The following is a 27,942-nucleotide window of genomic DNA, read 5'->3' as shown; positions in this document are numbered from 1 at the left end:
TCACAAGTCCATAACTTCTATATTTACTGAGATATTAAGGTTTTAATACAAAAATAGAGGTAACTTTGCGATTTTTTTCTATCGAAAAAATTTTATGGAATCGTGTTTTCGAAACATATGAAAGATAGTTTATGTCCTGAACTTTACCATACATAAATTTCAAACTTAAATATTCAGTAGTTTGGAAGATATGGACATCCTGCCGAGTGGAAAATAAGCAATTTGAGGTAGGGTACACTCTTAAGTCCGCCTTTTGCGCAACGTGTTATCTTGATGTATTGTTATGTGGTTTTTTTTTTTTTTTGGAGTTGTGTAATAAAGTTTAAATAAATAAATAAAAATAAAATATTTTCGAGCTTACAGATTGGAGTAGAATTATGTATTCAATCAAAACATTTGCTGTAATCTGTATGAATAATGTCCACTTGTCCGCCCCTCCTCATACCATTAATTATAAATTTGTTTAACAAAACAAGGTTCGATAAAGTTGACCATTCTTTTAGCAAACCATGTTTGGAATCGGAAAAAGAGTTTAAGTGAAGAATATAATTGTGTATATACTATTTTTTCGAGTACTTTGGCTAGAACACATAATTTTGAGACAGGTCTATAATTTGAAACATCGGATTTTGATCCTTTTTAACCGACTTCCAAAAAAGAAGGAGGTTCTCAATTCGACTGTATTTTTTTTGTATGTTACATCAGAACTTTTGACCGTGTGGACCGATTTCGACATTTTTTTTTAATCGAAAGGTGGTGTGTGTCAATTGGTCCCATTTAAATTTATTTGAGATCTAACAACTACTTTTCGAGTTATATCTAATAATGCGTTTTTACTTGACGCTTTTTTCGTCGACATACGTTGTATTATACCGCATAACTTTCTACTGGATATACCGATTTTGTTAATTATTTTCTGGTTGGAAAGAAGATATCCCTAGTTTAGTACCATGATAAGGAAACCAGGATCTGACGATGGGATCCTAGAGAAATCGAGGGAAACTCTTGAAAATCCGCAATAACTTTTTACTGGGTGTACCGATTTTGATAATTTTTAATTTAGTCGAAAGCTGATGTTTGTCATGTGGTCACATATAAATCTTATTGAAATCTGATAACTAATTTTTGAGTAATCTTTGATAACGCGTAGTTACTTGACTATTTTTTCGTCGATCTACGTTGAATTACTCGTCGATGTAATTGAAGTCGGTTTCTTTTCGTTTGCGAGCAAACACAATTATTATTTGTATATTGGTGTTATAAAAGCAGACTTCCATATGGATGAAATATTATTTTCTGACATAAATTTTACAAATAATAAATGAATAGGTGTAATAATAGGTGCTGTGTGGCTACGGCACTAAATAATTTAGCCACCCCTTCTCTTCCCGTGGGTGTCGTAAGAGGCGACTAAGGGATAACAAGGTTCCACAACCACCTTGGAACTTAAGAAGCCGACCGATGGCGGGATAACCATCCAACTGCTGGCTTTGAAATACACAGGCCGAAGACGGGCAGCAGCGTCTTCGGTGCGACAAAGCCAGTCCTGCGGTCACCAACCCGCCTGCCCAGCGTGGTGACTATGGCAAAACACATGAGTTCACGTTATTTTTGGCGTAAACTTGTGGAGGCCTATGTCCAGCAGTGGACCGTATAGGCTGTAATGTATGTATGTATGTAAATGAATAGGCTTAGAGATAGATCCGATTAGAGATTTCCCGCTGTAGACCGTTTATGAAACATCGTTAACAGGTCTTTGAAGTTTTAGATTCTGTATTGAGTCATTGGGTATTGGTATAATTTAGCTGTAAGGCGTGTAGTACTGTAGTCAGAATTTTTTCTAAAAAAAATAATATTAATAAATAATTTAAATAAAAAATTAATATAAACAAACTACCTATGTGAATATTACTAATAGAAATATAGCAACTAAACAATATTCACCTGTTACTGAATCGTACTGGCAGCTATTGCCACTATATATTTTTATATACTTCAAGAATATTTTATTAAATAGCTAGTATTCTAATGTCATCACTCATTATCATCATCATTTCAGTTTATCGTAGTCCACTGCTAGACCTAGTATCCGAAAGTACGTAATACATACTCGTCGTTGGGGTCTCCGTTTTCGCATTTATTCCTAAGTTAGAAGGACCCACTTTTTTGCAGTAAAGATCACTTCAGCCTAATACAGTCCACTGCTGGACATTGGTCCTCCTCAAGTTCGTGCCAAAAATGGCGCGAATTCATGTGTTTTACCCATAGTCACCATGCTGGGCAGGAGGGTTGATGACTTAATCGTTAATCTTATTATTATTATTGTAATAAACATGATTAAACACATTTAATCCTTTGTCATTTTATTTTAATCCATCAAACATTTCAAATCTATTTGGAGGACAAAGTTAAAACAGACACAGTTTATCATATTACATAGTAATCACGATTTCAATTCCACATATTTCGTATATATTGTAAGCAACGTTCGTGTGTTAGGAAACTGTAGCCTCGTGCGGGCGCTAGCGGTTCCCGGACGCGGGTGAAACCGCCTCCACTGCGAGTGTCTCAATCTCAACAAACGAACTAATGCTATTTGTAATCACGTGCACAGCTGAGCGCGCGCCGACTACTGAGCTACCGACCGATGAAAGCTTTCCAACACTCTATTTCTATTCGTAAACTGCATAACACGAATAAAACTTGAGACGAACTTTACTGTCTGTCTGTATGTATTAGTATTATTGTTCATGTTACTAGTGAATGGTGTCGAATTATTTTCTGTTATGCTTATAATTGAAAGTCAAATATTATTATTAAAATAGTATATCTGTGCTAAGTGCGAGTCAGCAACTTTCCTCGCTCTGTGCCACATGGTGATTTTGAAGATATCCTAGCAAAATGTTTACAGACATTTATAACTGAATTAATTATAAATTATATTACCTAGCTACTAATCTCAGATGGTTCTAAAGGAAATACTTATTTATAGACTATATTGTAACTCAAAGACAGAACTACATAATTCAAGTATACCTTTTGTTATATCAGCTTGGTACAAACATTGGAATAAGCCAAGGAATCATAAAATCAATAGTCGATTTAACAGTGTTTCCATTTTTTTTAACTGAATCTATAGCAATTAATGTCAAAGAGGAAATATTGAGCTCCCCTGCAAACTACAACTTCACGCCTCATTTCAGCCCTTTCACACTTTTGGCTTCAAAAATGACAGATCTCATCAAGTCATGTATGATCTGTCATCCTCATTCATCATTTAAATTAGGTTACACACTCTTAAACACTTTAAAAGGTAACTTTCCAGTAGCTTGAAGTATGTATTTAGAGAAATTTGTATTAAATAGAAATGAATAGATGAATCTTATTATTCGTTGCAGAATTATATTAATGGTGAAGATATGTGGATTTAGTGACGCTGCTCGTGCAAGATATTACCAATTTTATTTTAAAACGTAGTTTTTTTTAAAGTAACAGCGGAGTTTCTTTCCTATTCTTCTCTGCAGAATCTACATTCCGAATCGGTGGTGATAGCTTCACATTTTACTTAATCAATTAAGGCAAAAATAAGTTCACTCCTCCCACGACCATGGTTGCTGTAAAGTATCCGGTAAACGTCGGGCATCTAAACACCTAATAAACTGCGATAAAATTCTTTTGAAGCTCTTCGATATATGTATTTTCTCGCATATGAACTGGATCATTTTTATTGAAAACATGAGGTTATGTATCCCTTAAAACGGATTTTAGGTCATGAAATGTTCATACAATGGACACTCCGGCACGTCATTGACTTGAACTAATACGAGTGACTCCACTGATTCTTTATTACGTTCTACAATCAATGAAAATGAAATGAAAACAGTGATTTTATCAAATATAAAATACGTAAGAATATTTGAGTTAGAAAAAACAAGCGAGCCAATTAATCCTAGTAATTTATTTTAGAAATCTTTGACTTTTTTTTATTACTATTTCTAATATGTATAAATTCTAATTGTGTATTATTATAACTGTAAATTCATCTTGAATAAATAAATAAAATTACGCAAAATGAAGACGAAAATTGAGACTCTTCAGTAAGATAAAAACATTTACGACAAATAATGGGTTAGAAATGAAAAATACGTTTAAGTTACATTAAACGCTAAATTATATCTGTGACGACCGTGTAGTCATGATTGTCAGTCGACGGATGGATACACTAGTTGTAGTCACTGGCCGTTGTACTAACAGGCCGGGGATTGATTCTCGCTCGTGGCAATTGTTTGTATAGATCTTGTATAGATTTGTATTTTAGGATGAAAATACTACACTTTGTGTTCTTTTGATAAAGTAATAAAAATGTTTGTCGAGGACTGGGCATTTATTTTTGTGCTATATGTGTTTCTGTTTCCTGGGCACAGAATGTCCTCTTACTGAGAGCCGTTGAGTTTTAGGAGTTTATTGTATTATCTGATATTTAAAGCATCTTGTACTTTTTATTCAATATTGCGTTATTATCGAAGAGCGTTACTTACCGTCCAAGTACCGGCGCGGTTGCGTGTCCGCCCGCCATTGTCCGGCGCTGAAGGCTACTCAACTGTAATCTACTCGCACGTAAGCGGGCACGTTCCGACTCCGATAAAACTGTGTTTAGATACGAGTAACTCACTAATATTTACTCAGAACAGATGTTTTTATATTACCGTTAGAGAATCATTAATTTCTGCAGATCACATTTTATTGGTTCCATTTTTATGAGAATCTGATTGCATTTTACCATAAAAGATTACAACTACAATGAGTACTACGATGAGTACTTTACACTCGACAGCCCTTGCGTCGGGTAAGAAGCCCGATCCTGGGATACAAGTTCTCACAACACACAAGCACAAACATCCAGACCACGAGTCACGACAAACGTCTGCCCGTATACACATTTTTCGTATGCGCCAACCAGCGACCGCTAGGTGTTTCGGACACCCTGTTACCACAGTTCCAATGCGTTGACAAAAAAAAAGTAAAAATTATGGTAAACACAGGACTTCCTTAAGAAAAAAGTTGTGAAGGGAGCCAATGGGTTGATTATAGTTTCTGTTTTCTATGCTCTTTTAGCAAACTAATTATTATTAGGACATGAACATTATTACAACGGCAAATAAAGAAGTAATTCTAGCTGAAATGACAAATGGGTTGCCCTCAAGTGTTGTGCAGTTCAGACGACGATCGATCTTCTACTATAATGGAAGCAGTAAACTGTACCTACGTTTCAATGATGTTGTAATTTGCGGTGAAAACGCTCTGAGACAATAGGTTAGCATTTATCTTATTTTTTTTTTTAAAAATAGCTCATCATGCATTTTATATTATGAACAGACAAAACGATTCTTAAATTCAAAACAAGTACTCAAATTTATTTATTTTTGCTAATGTAATCCATATAACAATTATTTGAAGAGGTTGCTATTCCAGACACCTGGTTTGGTCTGACTGTAACTTCTGTTTCTGAGATCACCTGATCTGTAAAACACGTTATTTTGTAATTTGTCTGTGGTAGTAGAGCGATGGCTTTGTTTCCATAATTCCCACGAGCTTCACTCCTGTTATATTGACTTAATTGGTAAATGTTAAAAATAACGACAAAATTATAAGATTATTTAAAAATAATGATGTATAAATACTGTAACTTTTATCCACTGCTGGGCATATGCCTCCAAAAGTTCTCGCCAACAGTGTCACCACGCTGAGCAAGCGGGTTGATGACCGCAAGGTTGGCTTTGTCGCACCGAAGACGCTGCTGCCCATCTTCGGCGTGTGTATTTCAAAGCCAACAGTTGGATGGTTATCCCGCCATCGGTCAGCTTTTTAAGTTCCAAGACGGTAGTGGAACTGTGTTATCCCTAAATCGCCTCTTACCACACCCACGGGAAGAGGGGGACTATATTCTTACTGCCGTAACCACACAGCAATTATATTCAGTACCTACTTGATTATTTCAATATTTTTAATAAATCACAAACAATGGGTAATTACGTTAATTACTTCGTCTTACAAATTAGCAACGGCTTCATAATTAGCTTTTAATAAACGACTAACACGTTCCTTTTATTATTAATTAACACTTAAATGTTAAAACAATTAATATTTAAAAATAAAATTAATATTTGAATGCTTAATAAATCTGAAATCTTTACATACAAACATCGTGAGATATTTGAGTTTATTTACAGGAAATATGGGTGCCTGAATGCCCAGGAAAATTAGCGTTATTTTCCGGTCCTTGAAATTACACAACTTCACAGCTGATTTACGAGATAAACAATTCGGAGCTTACGAGTGGAACATATTTTTTTTTTATGATATGGGCTTACTATTGACCTCAGTCTAGCTCTAGAGCACAGACGAGGTCGAAGATGGAGCGAGTTCGCCCAGAAAGAAGCCTGTTCACTCGCGCTTTAAACATGTTCGGGTTGTATGAACTCGGAAATACAGACGCCGGCAGGGAATTCCATTCCTTGGCTGTGCGCATTAAAAAAGATGATTCGAAGCGCTTTGTACGTATGAAAGGTATATCAATCAGGTAGGGATGAAAGCCTGCGGTACGTCTGAAAGTCCGATGGAAGAAAGGAGATGGGGGTATGAGCTCGTGCAGGTCCAGGGCACACTCTCCAAAGTACAACCTGTAAAAGACCGTAACATAGTAGAGAACGAGAAGATGATAAGGAAAATTAACACCCCGATACTAAGAGCAGACACGTTTCACGTTCAATTTCATATTCTTTATATGTAAAACTAGCTGTGCCCGCAACTTCGTTCGCGTGAAACTTAAAAAAAATTATTGTTCAGTTCGCAGAATTACAAAATAAATAAATTTCTAAAATACATGTAGCCTAAGTTACAAAATAGCCTAAGGTTACTTCTAATTACATCAGCTATCTGCCAGTGAAACTCCCGTCAAAATCGGTCCAGCCGTTTCAGAGATTAGCCAGAACAAACAGACAGACAGACAGACAGACAAAAATTATAAAAAATGTTATTTTAGTATATGTACCGTGTATACATCCATATGCATTTAGTAAATCGAGGTTCTTTCAATATTACGAACAGACACTTCAATTGTATTTATTTGTTTAGATGTAAAAATAAATTATTAAAGTACTGGCCGGTTTAAATCCTAAAAGTTCGTCTTTCAAATTTTCGATAATTACTTGTTTCCATCACTATCATCGATTAAACACAAAAGAGCTTTCCAATACTATGGGCTGTCTTGATGAACGTATTAAAAATTCTTACGGAGTTTGGTTTACTCGTAACGACCCTCAGTAGGAAAAAAATTGTGTCTCGAAATACACGCAAACGATACAAGCACCTAGACCAACATATCTGTACGGTATAATCCAAAATTTGTAAACGGAAATCGAAGCCACGACCGTTAATGTAACAGACAATAATTGCGACCACTGCTCTGACACGTCGAGCTATGAATGTGCCGTGAGAACCGCAATCTCGTGACCGTCATCCTGCCACTCATACACATTGTCACTCGCACATTTCAGTGCATCAATGAGGTACGCGGAAGAAGGATGTATGTTTTTAATTATTACATTTTTGTTTTGCTAAAAAAACAAAAACAAAACGAATACATCGATTTACACGAATAATTTATATATACTGTTTCATTTTTTGTTATGTATAATGTATGAACACACAAACCAATGACCTTAAAAATTCTTTCACCAGTAGTGCAAGCACATTATCTCTGGGCTACTAAATATTATAGGCTATATTTTAAGAGAATCCATCATGCGTGAGGATGACCTTAGGTTTCGATATTTACCCTGTTATCTACATACATCTATGCAAATTAATAAAATTAGAGTGTTTGTTTGTAATGTAAAAATAACCGCTTTTTACTAAATACGTATGGATGTATATTCGGTACATATACCAAAATAACATTATTTACAATTTTTGTTTGTCTGTCTGTCAGTCTACTTGTCCCGGCTAATCTCTGAAATGGCTGGGCCGATTTTGACGGGGCTTTTACTTGCAGAAAGCTGATGTAATAAGGAGTAACTTCAGGCTACTTTGATTTTAGATATTTTTTTTGTAACTGCAAACTGAACCTTTTTTTAAGTTCCACACGTGAGAAGTCGCGGGCACAGCTAGTCATAACATAAATAATTAAATAACTACCCTCCTAACAATTTGCGATATTTGTTTTAGCTTTAGTTCGTTTTACTGCAATAATTACATGACAACATTAAAAATAAATAAAGAGTAATCACAGAGCATAATCATATTTCACCGTGCACGCTCGAACCGGTCATTCTCCACTTGTTCACGAGGCGACTTTTCATTGCTTGATATTATCTTAGAATGTCATATATCTAAAGATCCTAATATTATCAATAAGGAGTTAGTTGCGAGTTGTAACGTAAACAAGTTTTATAATGAGCAGTAGGCAGTTAGGCACGCGTGTACCGAATTCCTGGCAGACGCGAGCGGCCTTGAGGGCTTGAGCTCCGTGAGCGTGATGCCCGCTACTGCCATCTCGCGGCGGAGGCGCGGACCGCTTGTGAGCCTATGTCGCTGATTTGAACTTTAATTCTTTACATTTTATTGTCTTTTTCGTGAATATAATTATAATATATGTAACGATTATATGATATAAATATATAACGATTACTTTCTATATTTTCTATTGTAAAAAACTTTTCCTAGCACTAACAAAAGAATACCTAGTTTGTTGCGCTCGTTCGGAAGTTATAAGTGTACAAACATACATATTAACGATTTATTTTATATTTAGAGGTAATAACTGACTAGGAAGACGGAAGTCAATTAAAAAGTTTAAATTCACCGTTACTTAATCGCGCTAATTGGTGCTTAAAGTTCCTGACAGAAATCTTAAGCAATGCGGTAAATTAGTGACAATGCCAAAATTATGAGAAAAAGAAGTTGAATAATTTTATAATAACTTCTTATTAACTTATTTGAAAAATAATAATATTTTTATAATCCAACATTAGCAAAAGAGCCTACGGCCCACTTGGTGGTAACCAGCTGCCGCAATCTATGTAAGCCTGTAGGCTTAGCTTAATACCCGAAGCATTGCAAGCGTATAATCGACCTTATAATTACCCCTGATCGTCCCCAGTAAGTACATCTAGCTTAATTTCTTATCAACGGTTTGTTGACAACAGGTTTTTGCGTTTACTTGGGCGCGGTCATATCTTACTAACAGTGCACTTACTGTCATTCTTGGATGTAATTAGGCCTGTTTATATCCATCTACCCTCTGGGATACCTTAGCGATCCCTTCTCGACTCTTTCTTCTATTGGGCGTATATTTATGACACAGGTACGGTTCTTCTAAACTTAAAACACTTGCTCGATCCCCACAATTACTCCACGTAAATTATATCATTTTATAGATAATTGCTTGCTCTACCGGTATCCACAACTAAAATATTTATTATTGCTTTTGTTTTTGTAAATTAATTATTAAAATTATTTTGTGCGAATTAGTCGCACGGGTATTGCTAGTATTTCATAATAAAATCAAACGACAGGAGCACATAATTAAAACAATAACAAATATATTTATATGCCTAATATGTATTTATGTTCGCTCGACGACCGCTCTGCAATGGTCCGTATGTCGTGTCAGCGGCGCCTAAACACCGACGGTCGTGGGTTCGATTCCCGCTTGGTGTGAATATTTGTGTTTTTTTTTTTTTTTTTTTATTTATTTAAGTTAACAAACAGTGTTCACAATAAAGTTTTACATAACAGACTTACAATACAAACATTATTAATCGTGACACCAACACCGTCAACTCCAGATTACAATTTTATAATAGTAAAAAATGCACATCAAGGAAAAGAAATGGTAGGTATCTAATATACATAATACATCACAAATACATTTTTTCCCTAAATATCACAAATACATTTTTTCCCTAAATAAGTGTTTATACAAATATTTGTTTCCGGTTGGGTTTTTAGTCCTTGTAGGTCACCCCACCGTGCCTCGGAAATCACTGTAAAGTTGTTATCATGTGCACCTGATAGCGATCGTTAATCACATATAGGTATCCGCCAATTCGCAGTGGAGCGACGTGGTGGATTAAACTCTGATCCTTCTCATACATGGAGAAAGATACGTATACCCAGCAGTGGGATATTGCAGGCTGAAGCATGTGTATGTTATATATAATTATGTGTTCCTTATTATTATCATTTTTATATGTGTATATTACTTTCCAAATATAGAGTATTTTATTTGTAACTTAAGCTTCCCAAGAGTATTATTTGCTTAATATATATTAAAAAAAAAAAAATCAGAAACATTGCGGTTTCTGTTTTATAGTTTTTCCTTTTTTATTTGTGTTTGTTCTAATTTAATTTTGAACAGATTCTATTTTAGCTTTTTCTGTGCTAGTTGTGTACCATCCTTAATAAATAAATAAAAACAGACAATTTCATTTAATCGTTCATTTACTTGTATTACAATAATGAATAAAACAATATAAAATATATAAAAAAACATCGATTAATAAACATAGTAAAGCATTTAATGCATAAAAAGACCTCTTTATGTTTTAATCACAGATTGTTAAACAATTTGAAAAGACTGATATACACTTGTCTTATTAATATGCATTATAAAATGAATTTTCAGTAGCAGTCGACTTCAAAAGCCAAGCAATATTTCATTTTGAATCCACTAATCTAATTATCAAATTCTCGAGAACTTTTTTTTGTAATAAGGCAAATTACCTTAAATTTCTGATTTAGTACTATTAACTTATAAAGTAAACACATCGATCAATTATTATTTATAATTAGTTTGTAAATGACTAACTTCAATATTTGTGACCACATAAAATGCAAAAAAAAACCAAAGCATTAATCGCCTAGTAAGTACAAATTATAATGCATTTTAATTTCTTTAGACGGATGTGCGCTGATGTCTTTTAACAATTCTGACTTCAATGACTTTTCATCTTCTTCGTGAAGGTATTTCGGAAGAGTCTCCAGTACGAACAGATATCCCGGAATGAAATCTTTGAACTCAAGGAAAGCTTTCAAGGCATTCATTTTGTTAATTCGATCGAAATTAAAACCATCAAATATATTGTCGAAAGTTTTGGCAAAGAGTTTGTAGATGGATGGGAAGGTGTTCGACACGTCTTCCTCTAAGTATTTTACGCACAGTTTGCCCAGTTCCCCCGCTGTTTCAGCATACAGTGCTCGAAATTTATCACTATCGCTCTCTTTAGCAGATTCCGACAACGGAGTTTTTGCTGCTTCGCTTCTTTTTAAAACTTTATCCATTATTTTTAAAATATCCAGTGACAATTTATGTGTTTTTACTATCACATAATTTTCTTCCACTGATAAATTTTCATGAATCCTTTTCAATATGTCTGTAAACATATAAATGGGAAGAATCATTTTTTTCTCCAAAACAACGTTATTGAAACGTGAATACAAGCATGATAATATTCCTTTCAGATTTTCTCTAACGTAGTTAGTATCCTCGTGGGCTTTGTTCCACATACTAAACGCTCGATCCAATATTGGGACAAGGACTTTGTTGTAGCGGACGACGTGCGCTTCTTCCGTTTTCGTTGAAAGTAAAAACTCAGCGACTAAATATTGGTACTCATAACGTTTAGTACTAAAGTTCTCATCGAAAGATTCCATGAATAACTCAAGAACAAAATCATCATCTAGGAATTCCATCAAGTCGTCCATGTTGCTCCTTAAGCGACCCAGGAGGTCAGCACCAGTAGTTTTGGGAGGCAATGACTTCAGAAATTTGTAACTCTTAATCCAGAACTCCGGTCGCACTGACATTGGTACCTTTTCAACTTTGCTTAGTCGAGTGTATATACTCTTATCTTCTTCAGACGTCAAGTTATCAATAAACACACTGAGTAGTTCCCACACTTCTCTTGTAGCCGACGGTTCATTTTGTTTACATAGAAAATCTAAAGTTTGGATAAAGATCGCCGCTCGAATGCTGCTGTTTTTATTGGTTATCCAAATATCAGAGAACATCTTCTTCAGTTCGTCGCGTTTGAGTTTAGCAAAAGCGGTTCGAATACCGTGTTTTTGTAACGACACTGGCGCATTTAGCAGCGGGGTCAGGTACTCACGAGTCTGAACGCTACTCATGTTGTAAAGAATTGCATTTAATGAAGGAAGCACGAATTGTAGGTAATCTCCTTTAGCGAACAACAAAACAGCAGCAGGGGAAGGTTGAGGTCTTGCGAGGTGCAGACTCGAAGCGATTTGCTTGCGAAGGTTGAGCTCAATATCGTCTGGCTGACTCCAGTCAATTTTGTATTCACTCGGCACATACTTATGTATTAAATTCGAAAGATCGTTTTTCGAAAGCAATGTACAGAGTCCTACGACTGAAGCTCTATATGTCATCTTTTGATCTAATTTGTTAAAAAATAAGTTTTTGTAATCGTTTGCTAGAGACTGCGACCAGTAAACGCGTACTTTTTTGAGAAAACGAATAATGAGTTTATTGTATTTCAGACAAAGAGACTCAACTTCATTTTTGTATGTTCTCAACAGTTCTGGGCCGTGTTTAAGAGCATTAACACAAGCCTCTTGAGTGGGATTCAAAACAATCGACTCTGCAAATAAAAGCTTTCGCCAAGAGTCTTTAATGCTATACACTATCGAAACGTCTTCATCCCATTTATTCTTCAGACTAATATGAATGATTTCTTTTACTTTACTCAATATCACGGGGAAATCTTGAAGTTCCTTATTCCAATCGACGAGCAGATTTAACAAATTCTTCAACACATTTACCGCATCACTTAATTCTTTTTTGTCATTTATTTTAATGGAATCAAATTTAGATATCAGATATTTATATAAATAGGAAAACAGTTTTTCTTTTTCCTCTGCCGATAACTTCTTTTGACTCGTTTTAAAGGTGTCAAAGTAAAATTTATTTTCGATTATGTCGGGTACGGGCTCGTCGTGGATAACGTTATACAGTATTATCGACTTCACGCAGTTTTGGTCGAGCTTATCAGATTCGGTGTACACGTCCATGCTGCTGAACAAGTCGTTCAAATATCCCCACGACTCCTTGTCCAACCTGTGAGTGTTTGTGTAACTAATAACCATATTGACAAACTGTACTTTGAACTTAAATGGCTCATTTATATGGTTCTCTCGATAATATTTCAGAAGTGTGTGTATGTTCTTCATATCTTTGCCGGCGCATGTCAGCATCACTCCGAACATGGACGTTCTCTCGTTAGGCTTCGATTCTGTGCGGATCAGTTTCTTTAAATCTACAAAAGCAGTTTTGAAAGGTGCGTACACGTACCAACGATATACATTTTTTGAAGAAGATTCATTACGACTCGACATAGCACATAAATATCTAACATTGTCATCGGGTTCGTCCTCTTGCTTGTTATCAACGAAAGCTTCTTTAATGAACTCGAAGCGATCCTCAATGGGCAGGCGGCTGAGGAAAGGCTTTATGTTGCTGTACGTGAACCAGGAACGTAATTTCTTATTTTTTATGTTCGACGTTATAAAATCTTTTATGTCCTCCCGTTTAATAAACTTCACAATTGTTGGCACGTGGACGTGTAGAGCATACTTTTCAAGATTTTTCATAACTCTCTCGCTGCATTTTCTCATAATTAATTTAGTTGCTTTCGGTCCGAATGTGGGAGCTTCGTAAGGTTTTTATTTATTTATTTATTTTATTTATTTTATTATCACACACAACAGATTACAACTATTACTAAACAAATTATACAAAAAACAATCATTTATAAACTAGGTTGCATTCCACAAAAATGTGTGTACATGAAAAATTACAAGGGAGTTAAATATGTCTACACAATTTAAGGTTTAACAAGAACAGTAATCTAAATAATAGGTACAATGAACAATACTAAATAAGAATATAATAGGGTTAAAATATAAGGAGACCGAGAGCCCAAGCACTGGGATTAGACTGTCGGCTTGTGATACAGTATGCTTTTAATCAAATTAATATAAAGAGTTAGTTTAGGTAGAAAAACGTCAAAGGTTTGGTTACCCTTGGCTATCTCATTGCACTGACGAGCCATCCTAACCAGGGGGTTGTAAAAGGAGGTATTATTCTGATACACCTGCAAAGCAAAAAGTGCTATTTGATTAGCTCTACGAGCACTATATTTGATATTAAAAGTTATTTCAGCGAGCAAGGTAGGAACGTCTAATATGGAGTGAAGTATTTTATAAAAGTAAACGAAATCAAAATATCTTCGACGTGTTTCCAATTTTTGTACATTAAAATTAATGAGACGAGCTTCATAATCAGGAGTTTTACGCCTCGATTGTTGGCGGTAACTTAAAATCCGTAGGCATTTGCGCTGCACTCTCTCTATATTATCAATATGAACTTTGTAGTGCGGAGACCATATTGGACTACCGTATTCCAAAACGCTTCTGACGAGTGTAGTGAAAAGGTAAAGAAAAGAATGAGTGCCCTTGAAGTCTTTAGTAGATCTAAAAATAGTTCAGACGCTTCCACGATGTCCAGATATTTGTCCATATTCTTATTCAAAAGAAGAACGGTCGCCGCTAACACGTCACGTTTGTAGTAAGACACGCTGTGACGCATGTACACATCGAGAAACGTAATGGATTTTTCGCAAAGTCTTATAATGATATGTGTAGGGATTACTTGGACGTGTTTTTGTACAATCGTTTCTGTAAAATGAATTGAACAATGATGCAACCATTTGAAAGCTACTTGCAAATCTCTCTCCTCATAATAGTTGAAGAATTCTTCGACGCGTTTTTCATCCTTCAGATGCAATCTTATGTTCAGAAGGAGTTTGTTGAAGGCCTTCGTCATCATCTTGGGAGACAGCTGCTCTTTGAGGTATTTAGGATTCACGATGTCTGCATATTGCGGGTCGGTTATCAGCCAAGTGGACCGTTTGATGGCTCGCGACACGTAGAGCATGTCTTCACACTGGAGCACTTTGATAATGTAGTCGATATTTCTGTTTCTGCAGGCTATGTCTATTCTCAAAAGATTGTCCAGATCAGGTTCCTCGTAGTTGATGTCTGGGATCACTTCCATTGTAGTTTCTTTTACTATTTTATTGTAGTTTCGATGTTTCTGTCCCAAAGTTTCGCCTTCCACCACAAGCGGCGCCATGGTTTCTGGATAAAAAAAAAGGTATATTTAAGCTTCACTTTTCGATTTCAATTATTAAAGATTTTACATAAAGTGTGTAGTCACAAGAATATTAGTTATATCACATATTAATCGCGAAGGCGCGTGATGGCCGTTTTGGTGACGCTTCGTCGCTCTAAATGATCAGTATCGTAAAAATATTGACTTGTAAATTAATCATTTGACCATATCTACAATAAACTTTATCAATTACTCAATTATTTAGCTTTATACGTTAGATTCTTATTAATCTATTGTTATCTATTATACCAAGCTTGTAGAGTATCATTATTTTACTAAAGTACTTTTTATGCAGAATATCTCTCCGAATCTACATTCCCTCAGTAGCTTCACTTTTAAAAATAATAGTAACTTTTAAAATTTTAATTTGTAAAATGACAATTTGAGAGCGCTTTTAAAGCCTATTTAAATAAAGATATTTCGATTTTATTTGATACTAGATGTGCCACAGACAACAGACAGGCAGGCAGACAGACAAAAATTGTAAAGTGTTATTTTGGTATGTACTGTGTATCTACATCTACATGCATTTAGTAAAAAGTGGTTATTTTAATATTACAAACAGACACTCCAATTTTATTTTATTTGTATAGATATATATGTATATAGTATTTAATATAAATAATTCAAAATGGAAGGTTTATAGATGAATTTTAAAATACATTGACATTTCAATTACTGCTTAAAAGGCTAATTTAAATTTGATTGTATTTAATTCTCTTTTATACAATATTTTTGTTAGTATAATGTTATAGAAATAATCAGACCGACTAAGATTTTGAATATTGAATAAAAAGTCTTAAAAGCAACAATAAATTATTAGTTTACTTCTCTACAACAAATATTAATAACATTTATAGTCAGTTGTAGTTGTAAAACATTTCTCTACTCGGTTGGAAAAGTTTGTTATCACATTTTAAATTTATTTATATTTTAATCTAAAGGCTGGTTAACACAATGCGAGCTGCTGCCTGGCTACGGCACTAAAGAATTTAGCCACCCCCTCTCTTCCCATGGGTGTTGTAAGAGGCGACTAGGGGATAACAAGGTTCCACAACCACCTTGGAACTTAAGAAGCCGACCGATGGCGGGATAACCATCCAACTGCTGGCTTTGAAATACACAGGCCGAAGACGGGCAGCAGCGTCTTCGGTGCGACAAAGTCAGTACTGCGGTCACCAGCCCGCCTGTCCAGCGTGGTGCTTATGGGCAAAACACATGAGTTCACGTTATTTTTGGCGTAAACTTGTGGAGGCCTATGTCCAGCAGTGGACTGTATAGGCTGTAATGATTGATTGAGCTGCTGCCTGGCCAGTAGACAGCTACTCGGTTTGTCTACTCGTACGCCAGTAGCTCAGTTCGCTTTTGCTGTCTACACGACACCTAGCACACTAGCTACACTGGGCAGTAGACCCAGTCCGATGTCGTCGCGATGTCAAGTGAACTTGTTTTAATAAGAAAAACGGTGATACGCTCCATGACAACAATACTATGGTCAGGAATTGGAAAATATCTTGAACAAAAAAAAAACTCAAGGCCAAAAAAAATAAACTCAGGTCCAAAAAAAAACTTCCAAACTGTCCGAAAATGTTGAAGTAACTCGGATGCGAGCTACTGACCAACTCGCACATACGAGTCACTCGTAAGTTACGTCCAAATAGTGTGAGTTACTGCAGTGCAGCTACTCGGAAGGCCGACTGGTACGCTAGCTCGCACTGTGTAAACCAGCCATAAGTACTTTCTCTTTCTTTATTTTGCATGTGTTATATTCACTTCAATAGATAATACATTTTACTTACTAGTAGCTTTTAAAAAAATTTAAGTATTGTGTATGATGTATAACCCCGGTAAATCAATAGGAAAATAAATCAAAAAATTTGTTACCCCTGATTCTGTTTATTTTAAGGTCTTAACAAACTCATTTTATTTAATAGATGCATACTTTGAAATTACATATTACCAGTATTTCAGCAACTAGATTAGATGTAATTAGAAATGAGTGGCCCTGTTCTCAATAATTAAAAAAAAGTTGAACAGTATTTAAAAATAAATTAAAAATATTATGTACAACAATACGAGCACAAATGTTACCAGAAGTCACTATAAATTATTTTTGAGATTAACACATGTCTATTGATTTAAGAACATTAGGATAACAACATAATGACGAACAAAATTTTACTAAGATTTATACTAAGTAGTATAACAATAATAATATAACTTTAATCGGCTATTACTATCCATCAAAATCAAAATCAAAAATAACTTTATGCAAATAGGCACTTTCGAATCGTATTTTACAAATTAAAACTTATTACTTTTGTAAAAGTAAAGCTATCACCGATTCGGAATTTAGGTTCTGCAGAGAAGAATCGGCAAGAAACTCCGCAGTTACTCTTTTGAAACTAATATGGTGGAATGAAAACTCGAGAATTTTGTGCTTGGACACCATAGTAAACTAGAAACGTTTACGTTTACAATGTTTCAAAACTAATATCGTGATTAACATGCTTTTAAAAGGATATAACAAAGATTTATAAGTAAGGATTTCATATTCTAATATAATGTATTATATAGGACTAGCTGATTTATAGTGGTATGTAAAAATAGGGAAGAATTTTCGCCAGCCATTTGTCATTTTGGCCATTTTATCTAGATATGCAATTCAGTACCTATACGTTTTTAAGGTGTCTAAAATGAAAATAATAATTTCATTAAAAATTCATTTAAATTTTTCATTTAAAAATCACTAAAAGCAATAACGATATAATAACAATAAAGTTACAAACATTAAAAACACTTACCGATTGAGGTAACTGTTCTATTAAAGTGAATATTTCGTTTCTTTCTTTATTAGTTTATTGTATTAATAATAACAGTGAAATTTTGAAATAAAACTTTGTAAGAAATAACTTTTGATACCGGCATTTAGCTACTGTACGTCAAATAGTATATCAAAACATTACAGACAATAAGATTATAATTTGTAAGACACAGCCAAGCATGACACAGAGACGAGATATAGGAATGACGTAAAGGGCGCGCTCCACCTAAGGCCCACAACGCCAACGCCCATGGCCGTTGAAGATGCCGTTCCACTAACACAAAACACGCCGCGGCCGTTGTGGGCAAATTTTATAAGTGGAACGCTTATTTGGGCGAAATGGGCGCTGTCAGGGGTCAGCTGTGTGCTCGCAATATGGCAGTATGGTGAAAACATGCAGCTGTGGGGGTTGTGAGTGAATATTTCGCATGGATTAGAGGTATACTTAATTCAACATGGATTCCCGGGAATAACATTCACAATTTGACATGATTAGTTTTTTAAAATTCCCGCCACGTTATGATGAAAGTAAACTTTTGCCCACTTATATTTTGTGGGCGAAGTGGGCGCGATAAGGTCCCGAACAGTAACGTCATCTATGACGTCGAGTATGCGCTCGCCACGACCGCGGGCCCAGTGTTGCCAACCGTACGATTTAAATCGTATTTATACGACCTTTTTGGCTCTTATACGATGTACGATCGAGTAATCGAAATCGTACGCAAAATATACGATTTTTTCAAATCTTATACCTATAGTTTTGACATCCGTGTAGAGTGACGTGTTTTCGGCCGTTAACAAGATTAAAATTAAAAACTAATTAGAGGATGTAATTTAATATTAACAAAAGATGTATTGATTCTACTACATGTGAACAACGAGAATAGAAGAAATTTGAGAACATGATCTTAACAATTGAAATGATTAATAATGAAAAATAATGTATAACATTGAAGAATAATACGTGTGGATAGAAAAAATATAAATTAATAAAAAAATCAAAATAGGAAGAAAGAAGTTATAAATTTAAAAAATATATGTAAAGATGCAGTTCAATAGTCAAGTTCGGAGAATTTGATGCCTTGAAATTGTAAAAAACAAAAAACTTAATATCTTAAAATTGTGCATATTGTTACCTATCAAATTCAAATGTTTTAGTTTAAATTTTCAAAATTCATAGAATAGATCTTAAAACATAACTTAAAAATAATATATAATGTATTTGGATTTGGAATCTTACATAATGAAAGAACTTTGATAAGGAGATGTCTATTGACTACTACATGTAAAGATGCCTGATGATGGTCCAATAAAGGATCGAAACGTCGCATGAATTTGCAATTAGTGGTTTGATTGGCACCTTATGTCCACTTTCCTGCTAACCGTCAAAGAATAATAATAATAAGTGTAGCGTCCTTGATCGACTCTACACACTTTTTCTTGTTAATATGAAATAAACCCGAATCACAATTAATTAAATAAATTAATTTATTGATCCTTGATAATGATCAAATGACCCGGTGTGCGAGCACGCGCGATCGCCTTGATGGATCGAAAACGTACTGAATAATTATTATATTGATAACCAATTTATTTAATAAATTCGCTGATTCGCAAATGTACGACTTGGTTCGTACATGCTCCCACACCGAAAAATAGAAAAGTTAGTAGTGATGAGATGATGATACAAGGTGATTTCAATTTGTTCTTAACCTACACTTGTTAGTAAGAAAAAAAAAACTAATTATCTAAATAGAATTAAATTTAACACTATTTATTTAACACTATCGTCACTCGCACCACACACACTGTTGGTCAATAACCGTTGTGGAGGAGGGCGGCCGCCGCCGAGCTGCCGCCGGCCGCGGGGTGGCCAGCGTCGGCCGCTCCGTGCGCTCCGCCGCCGCCTGCGCCGACCGCCTGCGGAGGATCTTGCGCGATCCCCAAATAGCTATCCCGACGGTAGCCACGGCAACGATGATGTAGGTTGCCGTATAATGATGAATGTCGTGGCTGCTAACGCTGTCATACAACGGAACAGTCTGCTTCATCTCTTCGATCTGCTCCTGCAGCTGCATTAGCCGCTTCGAATGCTCGCTGACGTCGTCTTTGTCGCTTGCGTTAGTAGCACCGAGGGTTGGAACCGATATATTAAAAAAGTAGTTTATCGGAGATAACTTTGGAGCAATAATATCGGCTTTGAAGTGCAAAGTACTCATTTCTTGTTTATGAGTATACACAGTGAAGTCCTTGAACTTCAGTATACATCCGTCATTTATTGTCAATAAGCCAGAATACAATAACGGTAACGATGAAACTTGATCGTCGCATAGTATTTTTACGTTCTGTTGTTTACAATAAAAATAAAAGTAAGTATTCACTTGATTTAATTCATGCCACTGTGATTGGCACGGTTCCTCATAAATTCTGCATCTTCCGGTGGCTGCATCCCTTTCACAAAGACTTTCATCGTCCTTCAGGGTGTACACCGGAGACTTGGTCTTACATAAAAGAGTGCCTGACTCTTGCTGCAGACACGATTTTAATTCACTTTCAGTTATAGGCAACAGAGACTCTTTCTGTAAATTAATAGCTAGGAAACTAGATACGGGTTTTATATAAATCATAATATTATTATTTACTAAACGTGGTACGGCGATGATTTTATGAATTTCGTAGGTATCTCGGTGAACTAGAGGTATTTTAGTTTCAAATAATAGGTAGTTTGTTGACATTCTAGCTTTTACCTTTAATAAATGATAAATATTAGGTAAACTTATGTTCTCAAAAGGTAGTGATAAGTCTTTCGATATTTTAGTTGAAATAGTGTTTAGTTCTTGGCGTAGTTGATCAGGTGTCAGGAGGTGTAAGCTGAGCTGGCCGTTATAAATGTTAGTCATAGTGTCTAATAGGATATTCTGTATGTCCTTGAGATGAGATAATATGTTGTTGGCTATTATTGCGGAGAGAATAAAGTCGTTATTTGTAAAGCTTTCCTTTTTGACGCGTATAATTGTTGTTCTACTTGATTTAATCGTTGGTTGATGAGCTTGTGTTGCTTGTTCATAACGTTCTCAGTGCGTTTCAATACATTTAACTCGGCTTCGACAATTGAGGTCTGGTTCTTCCAGAGTGCGGCGAGATGCTCTTGATTGTGCTTGATGAGTTGAATGTCTTGCTCATATTTTTCAGCGAAATTACTATCCAAAATTCCGAATAAAGAGTTTGCTAAATTACCTACTCCGTTTATTATTCCTCGTCGCGTGCGCACAGTATGCTTATTCATCATAACATTATTATAATGATTTAATTGTTCATAACCGTGATGTAATTGTAACATGATCGCTGCACATTGTGAATGCTCTTGTTCACTATTACAAATGTTTTGTAAATAATCTAAGTACTTGCTTAATGTGAATGACCCCTCCCAGTAGGGACTCATGTCGTAGTAGACGACTAGGCGCCACTCGTCTTTGATTAGAGACATTTTTGTTATCTTGTCGAAGTACAAACTTTGATTATTTCTAAGCGGCGTAATATTAAACGAACCTTCTGATCTTGATATAAATGTCATTATAAAAAATAAAATTGTAAGCAACAATTTCGAAAGGCTATAGGTATTCTTCTTACTTGTTTTGGTAACGTGATATACTTGCTTAACGTCATCTTGTTTTACATTTGATTTTTGTTCTTTCATCCTTGCTGTAGGTAAATCGCCCATAATTTGATAGTGCTGACTCGGAGTGTGCTTTCTGCACCTTACACATTGAAAAGTACGCTTTTTCGTGGCTTTGAGTCCCCCTACCAACCAGTACTTTTGTCGAATAAACCCGGAAGTAAGCTTGGCGCCACCGTGATAGGTGAGTTCATGACACTGGTTGATAATTAATTCTGATAAACGACTATTTTTGGGAATGATAATGGGGTGTTTCATATCTAGGTTAATATTTGCGTGTTTTAGACGTCCCCCCACTCTTAAAATTTTATCTTCATCAAGTATAGGGTGGAGCATACAAATCTTGCTTTTTGATGATACATTATTTCTTTTCTGTATGTCACGTAATTCTTGAATAAAATATTCTTGCTGACACTGTTGAATGATTTTTATATTGGCTTGCTTTATTTCACTTAACGTTAAGTATTTCTTGTTTTCACGTTTATTATTAATAAATCTATAGACCCAGGCTAATATTCTCGCAATCTTGCTTAACGAGCTAAATTTAAAAAGTAATGATGTTATGATATTTTCATTTTGATTATGAATTACAGTTGCTACGATCTTTTTAGTTCTTTTGGCTTCTTGAGATGTAAAATTTTTTATTTTAGTATTAAATTGATCTTTAGTTTTATGCGTTTTTAACCAAGTCGGCCCGTTCCACCATAATTTATGATCTCTTAATTGTAACGCTGTTAAACCACGGCTAGCACAGTCTGCGGGGTTCTCCTCCGACTTAACGTAATTCCAGCTGTTAGGCGGTACCACTTCGATAATCTGCTTTACTCTATTTGCTACAAATGGTTTCCAGCGCTCAGGTACACCGTTAATCCATCCTAAAACTACCATGGAATCAACCCAGCAGTAGTAATTAATTTGGTATGTCTCAAGGCAACTTTTTATTTTTGACAATAACTTTATGAGTAATAAGGCACCGCATAACTCAAGTTTCGGTAAAGTAAGTTTATTATTTACAGGAACTAATCTTGATTTTCCTGCTATCATAGTTACCGATGTCTGTTCATGTGTCATTACCTTGCAATAAACAACGCAAGCGTAACATTTTGTTGACGCATCTGAAAATCCGTGGAGTTCGATGACATTATTCTTTATTGTTCCTAACCACCTAGGTATATAAAATTTATTTATATTTTCTAAGTCAATTTTCATACTTTCCCACTCTTTCAATATATTTTCCGGTAAAGGTTCGTCCCATTTTAATTGTAATTGCCATACTTGTTGAAATAATAGTTTTATTTTAGTTGAAATTGGAGATAGCCAGCCCAGTGGGTCAAATAATTTTGATATATTTGAAAGTAAAATACGTTTTGTAGGGTTTTTCGTCATGAAGTCTAATTTTGAGGTAAATGTAAATTGATCTTGCTGTGGGTCCCAACTCAGGCCTAACGTTTTTGATGACTCGGTGTTTTTAAAGTCATAACTGATTTGTTCTATATTACTATATTTATTTGGGAGTATATCTTGATTATTGGCCTTCCATTTTCGTAACTTAAACCCTCCGGACTTTAAAATCGAAACAATGTCGTTTATTAAACGCTTTGCTGATTCGATAGAATGACATCCGTAGACTAAATCGTCCATGTAAAATGATGATTCAATAACTTTCGGCGCAGAACTCTCTTGATAATTCTGTCTCTCATCTTGAGCTAAACGTCGAAGTGTCATCATCGCCAGAAACGGCGCGGCCTTGGTGCCGTATGTCACTGTCTTTAATTGAAAAATATTCATTTTATCTAACGGCGATTCTCTCCAAATGATCTTTTGATATTTTTGGTCATCTGGATGTAACCAAACCATTCTAAACATTTTTTCAATATCCGCAGTAAACCCATATCTAAACTGTCTCCACTTGATAAGAAGACTCTGTAGATCTTGTTGTAAATTAGGACCTCTTTCCATCAAGTCATTTAAGCTCAAACCGGAAGTGGAAGGCGCGGAAGCATTAAAAACCACCCGTAACTTAGTTGTGGTTGATTCATCTCGAATAACACAATGGTGCGGTAGGTAAAAACCGGATGAATCGGAATTATTTGAGTGTATCATATGACCTAATTGCTTGTATTCGTTTATAAATAATTTATACTCTCGTGCTATATTTATATTTTTAACAAACTTTCTTTCTAACTGTTTAAACTGTGCAATGGCCTTTGACTTTGACTGGCCTAATTTATTCTCTATTTCATTTTTAAGGGGGAGGCGCACTTGATACTTGCCATCCGACTGACGTATAGTAGTTTTATTATAAAAATCAATGACCTGCTGGTCGGCAAGTGATATAGTAGATGTCTTTGAGATATTTTCTGCTTGCCAAAATTGACAGATATCGTCGAAGTTATGTACAATTATGTTACATTTAAAACTCTTTTTTACGCAGCCACTCAAAATCCAACCTAAACGCGTTTTTTGAGCCATCGGTAGAGTGGGCCCCGCCTTATAAATTCCGTCTAATAGTAAGTTACTAAAAACATCTACTCCAAGTAAAAGGTCTACCGGTCTTCTCATATTGAAGTAAGGATCCGCTAAAGGCAAATTTTCTAATGCGGGCCACTCTGGTTTAGGAAAGCTGTAGGAAGGCAGATTCTTTATTAAAGTTCTCATGATATACGCATCTGTTTCGAAGGAAAAGTCTTCTTGATTAGACCTACACTTGATTTTAATAATTCCCTTACAATTGCTCTCCTTTTCACCTATTCCAGTTATAGTTCCCTTGCAATGTTTGCGTGGTAAACCTAAAATGTGAGCTATTCTCTCTGATATGAGAGTAGTCTCAGACCCCTGATCTAGTAAGGCTCGAATGTTATGGTATGTACCGTCCCGAGCTTGTACCTGTACCATGGCTGTTGCCAACAGGATTTCAGGGTCTTTGCAATTTACCGAAACATGTGTATTACCCACGTCCGATTTCGAAATCTTCGACTCTGTATTTTTCGACGTATATAGTTTATTGCAAAATACGTCATGCAAAATTGTATTATGATTACCATCGCATTCTCGACAACGCGATTCAGAATAACAATTTTTGCCTTCGTGATCATAAAGACAATTTTTACATAAATTTTTGTCTATAATAAATTTTCGTTTCATATGATTAGGCAACTCTAGAAACTTTGTGCAATAATATAAGCCATGTTCGCGATTTGAACAAAAGTGACACGGTAATTTTGCCGTATGTGCAGGTTTTTGAACTCTGTTACTTGAAACCTTTGATTGTGTAAAGTATGTGGGTTTCTTGTAATTTAAGCGATTTTCTGTTGGTGAATTATTATAATATGTATTTTTGAAACTAGACTTCGCTGTCGGGTTTTCTTGCTTTTCCCGTGAAGTCTCAAGAGCCGTAAATTTCGTTTCTAGGTAATTTAGAAAATCTTTTAAAATAGGTAATTCCTTTGGTTGTTTTAACGATGATATGTATTCGTTGTAAGTATCGGAATCTAGTTTTTGGCTTAAAATATGTACTAATAAAGGGTCCCATGAACTTATGTCTACACCCAGGTTTTTTATCGCATTTAGCGACTCCAGTGACGTATCGTGGATTTTCTTGATATGTCCGAACGACGGTTGTTGCGACACTGAAATATTCATTAAAGTATTGATGTGTGACGTAAAAATAAGCTTTTTATTGTTATATCTATTATTGAGTATCTCCCAGCAGGTAACGTAATTATCTGAGCTTATTTGTAAATGTTGAACTAAACGCTCGGCTTCTCCTCGGAGCTTACCCTTTAAAAACTGCATCTTTTGCGCGTATGACAGAGATGCGTTTGTGTGGATAGTTTCAGTGAAAAGATCCTTGAACGATGTCCACTGCTGGAAGCTTCCGCTAAAAATAGGCAATTCCATCTGCGGAGTTGATTTCTCCCTATGACACATAGACCTCATTTTCCTATTAATAGCCCTTTTCATGTCTTCGTACAATCTTTCATAATGATAGAAAGCCGCATCGTATTCCTGATTTTTCCCCTCTAGTTCACTATCTATTTCAAGATGTAAAGTATCTATAGCCGACCACCGGGATTGTAACGTTTTTAATAAATCGTCAAACTCCCATTTATCTAACTCCGTATCTAAGTTAATACTAGCTACCTTTCTCTGAAGCGCCCTGAAGTTGCTCGCTTGCTTTCTTAGCAACTCATCTGTCCTGCTATTGACGCCCTGTGCCCTGAAAGTTACCTGATGTGCTTCAGACTCGTGCGCGCTGTCCGTCCTTGCTGCCGTCGACGAGGCGCGCGTGGGCGGCTGCGGCGGCCCAGCGCCAGCCAGTGCAGTCGCCGGCCGCAGCAGCGGAGTGCTCGGTTTGGCGTCACGTGGTTGATAATTCACGATGACGGACCTGACATGCTCGTAGCGCTCCCTAGTTGTGTCGAATTGCTCGGTCACAAAATAATCATGTGACTTGTCACTATAGCCACATAATTTAAGGTGGTTGTTTTGAAATTCCTCCCAATACTTATCTAGCGTTTCAAGTCTCCTCCTGATGTAATCACCGGTCTTGCGTTCCGGCCCATCTTTCTTGAAATTGCTGTAGAGCTGCTCAATAGCTCCAACCAACTGCTGCTGTGTTGATAGAAGATCTTCCATGTTTACTTAAATTGATATGCTAAAAATTCTTCGATAAAAAATAGTCTGTAATCTAATGTCCACAGTTCACTTCACGAAAAGTCAGTTTTTTCTCGAAGGACCATAAAAGGATGTAGCGTCCTTGATCGACTCTACACACTTTTTCTTGTTAATATGAAATAAACCCGAATCACAATTAATTAAATAAATTAATTTATTGATCCTTGATAATGATCAAATGACCCGGTGTGCGAGCACGCGCGATCGCCTTGATGGATCGAAAACGTACTGAATAATTATTATATTGATAACCAATTTATTTAATAAATTCGCTGATTCGCAAATGTACGACTTGGTTCGTACAATAAGTAATATTATAAAGCTGAAGAGTTTCTTTGTCTGTCCGTCTGTCCGTCTGTCCGTCTGTCCGTCTGTCCGTCTGTCCGTCTGTCCGTCTGTCCGTCTGTCCGTCTGTCCGTCTGTCCGTCTGTCCGTCTGTCCGTCTGTCCGTCTGTCCGTCTGTCCGTCTGTCCGTCTGTCCGTCTGTCCGTCTGTCCGTCTGTCCGTCTGTCCGTCTGTCCGTCTGTCCGTCTGTCCGTCTGTCCGTCTGTCCGTCTGTCCGTCTGTCCGTCTGTCCGTCTGTCCGTCTGTCCGTCTGTCCGTCTGTCCGTTTGTCTGTTTGTTTGTTTGTTTGTTTGAACGTGCTAATCTCAGAAACCACTGGTCCGATTTGAAAAATTATTTTAGTGTTAGATAGCCCATTTATCGAGGAAGGTCATAGGCTATATATCATCACGCTAAGACCAAAAGGAGCGGAGCACCAATGAAGAATGTTTCAAAATCGGGGGTTCTTTTTTCCTTTTGAGAGCTTCCGCTGCGTGCGCTGTGAAAACAGTTAAAGTTTCGCAAAAATCATGTATAACAGAATTGATGCTCTTTAAAAGTTCTAAAAAAAAGTCCACGACAGCATATATCTATCTTTTAAGGTTGGTTCACTATAACCTTTTTTATGCTAACCAAGTTTGTTCTAAAATAATGCATTATTTGTGATGATGTTTTATAAACATGATATTAATCCTTATCTAAATAAATACGTTATTCATCACAAGTATTTTATTTAAAACAAAATAGCCTTTTACAAAATTCGATTTCAATGAGTATCTCAGGAGATATCGCAGTTTTAAAATAACATCGCAGCAAAATAATGATCAAGTATTGCGTGCGCCTCTGTTCCACGCGGACGAAGTCGTGCGCAGAAGCTAGTGACTCATATAGTTCGAACTTTTTTATTACGAATATCCGCAATTTTTTTGTTTCGCATCATTGTCTATGCACATGCGCAGCGCTCACCTGTCTTAAGATATAAACGTTAAATTGTAGTATAGTAGTTTAATATATCGAAAATGAAAACCTTAATATTAGGCGATTTCAATGGTCACCATACAACATGGTTAGTCAAATCTGACCAAAGAGGCATTCAAATATTTGATGCAGCACTAGACAGTAATTTCGTAAGTCTTAATAACTTGGAAGCAACCCGAATAAAATTAGTTAACGGTACCTTACAATCAA

General features: G+C 35.8%; 3 protein-coding genes across 3 annotated transcripts; all 3 read right to left on the bottom strand.

Annotated features, from left to right (window-relative positions):
* Positions 1–10,485: 10,485 nt before the first annotated feature.
* On the bottom strand, positions 10,486–18,082 carry LOC123666374. The gene is made up of 3 exons (XM_045600468.1): positions 18,058–18,082; positions 14,464–15,219; positions 10,486–13,730 (listed from the first exon to the last, which is right to left on the bottom strand). Exons 2-3 carry the CDS (start codon positions 15,212–15,214, stop codon positions 10,915–10,917), a joined length of 3,567 nt encoding a protein of 1,188 aa, XP_045456424.1. The 5' UTR covers positions 15,215–15,219; positions 18,058–18,082; the 3' UTR covers positions 10,486–10,914.
* A 1,785-nt stretch (positions 18,083–19,867) lies between these two features.
* Positions 19,868–20,977, bottom strand: LOC123666373. Its single transcript, XM_045600467.1, has one exon. The coding sequence runs from the start codon at positions 20,975–20,977 to the stop codon at positions 19,868–19,870; it is 1,110 nt and encodes a 369-aa protein (XP_045456423.1).
* A 56-nt stretch (positions 20,978–21,033) lies between these two features.
* Positions 21,034–26,391, bottom strand: LOC123666372. Its single transcript, XM_045600466.1, has 2 exons — positions 23,976–26,391; positions 21,034–23,861 (listed from the first exon to the last, which is right to left on the bottom strand). Exons 1-2 carry the CDS (start codon positions 26,389–26,391, stop codon positions 21,034–21,036), a joined length of 5,244 nt encoding a protein of 1,747 aa, XP_045456422.1.
* Between the last annotated feature and the right edge of the window lie 1,551 nt (positions 26,392–27,942).

This window comes from Melitaea cinxia, chromosome 26 (genome assembly GCF_905220565.1).
Source record: "Melitaea cinxia chromosome 26, ilMelCinx1.1, whole genome shotgun sequence".
Lineage (NCBI taxonomy): Eukaryota > Metazoa > Arthropoda > Insecta > Lepidoptera > Nymphalidae > Melitaea > Melitaea cinxia.
The sequence above is the reverse complement of the archived record's forward strand: the minus strand, read 5'-3'. Positions and strand labels throughout refer to the sequence as shown.

Excerpts from the sequence above, each read along its gene's own strand:
- LOC123666374 (XM_045600468.1), bottom strand. The coding sequence starts at position 15,214 with ATGGCGCCGCTTGTGGTGGAAGGCGAAACTTTGGGACAGAAACATCGA. Across the intron at positions 13,731-14,463 it reads GAATACGGTAGTCCAATATG|CTCCCACATTCGGACCGAAA; the intron begins GTCTCCGCACTA and ends AACCTTACGAAG.
- LOC123666373 (XM_045600467.1), bottom strand. The coding sequence starts at position 20,977 with ATGACTAACATTTATAACGGCCAGCTCAGCTTACACCTCCTGACACCT.
- LOC123666372 (XM_045600466.1), bottom strand. The coding sequence starts at position 26,391 with ATGGAAGATCTTCTATCAACACAGCAGCAGTTGGTTGGAGCTATTGAG. Across the intron at positions 23,862-23,975 it reads TGAAATAGAGAATAAATTAG|GTCATATGATACACTCAAAT; the intron begins GCCAGTCAAAGT and ends ACAAGCAATTAG.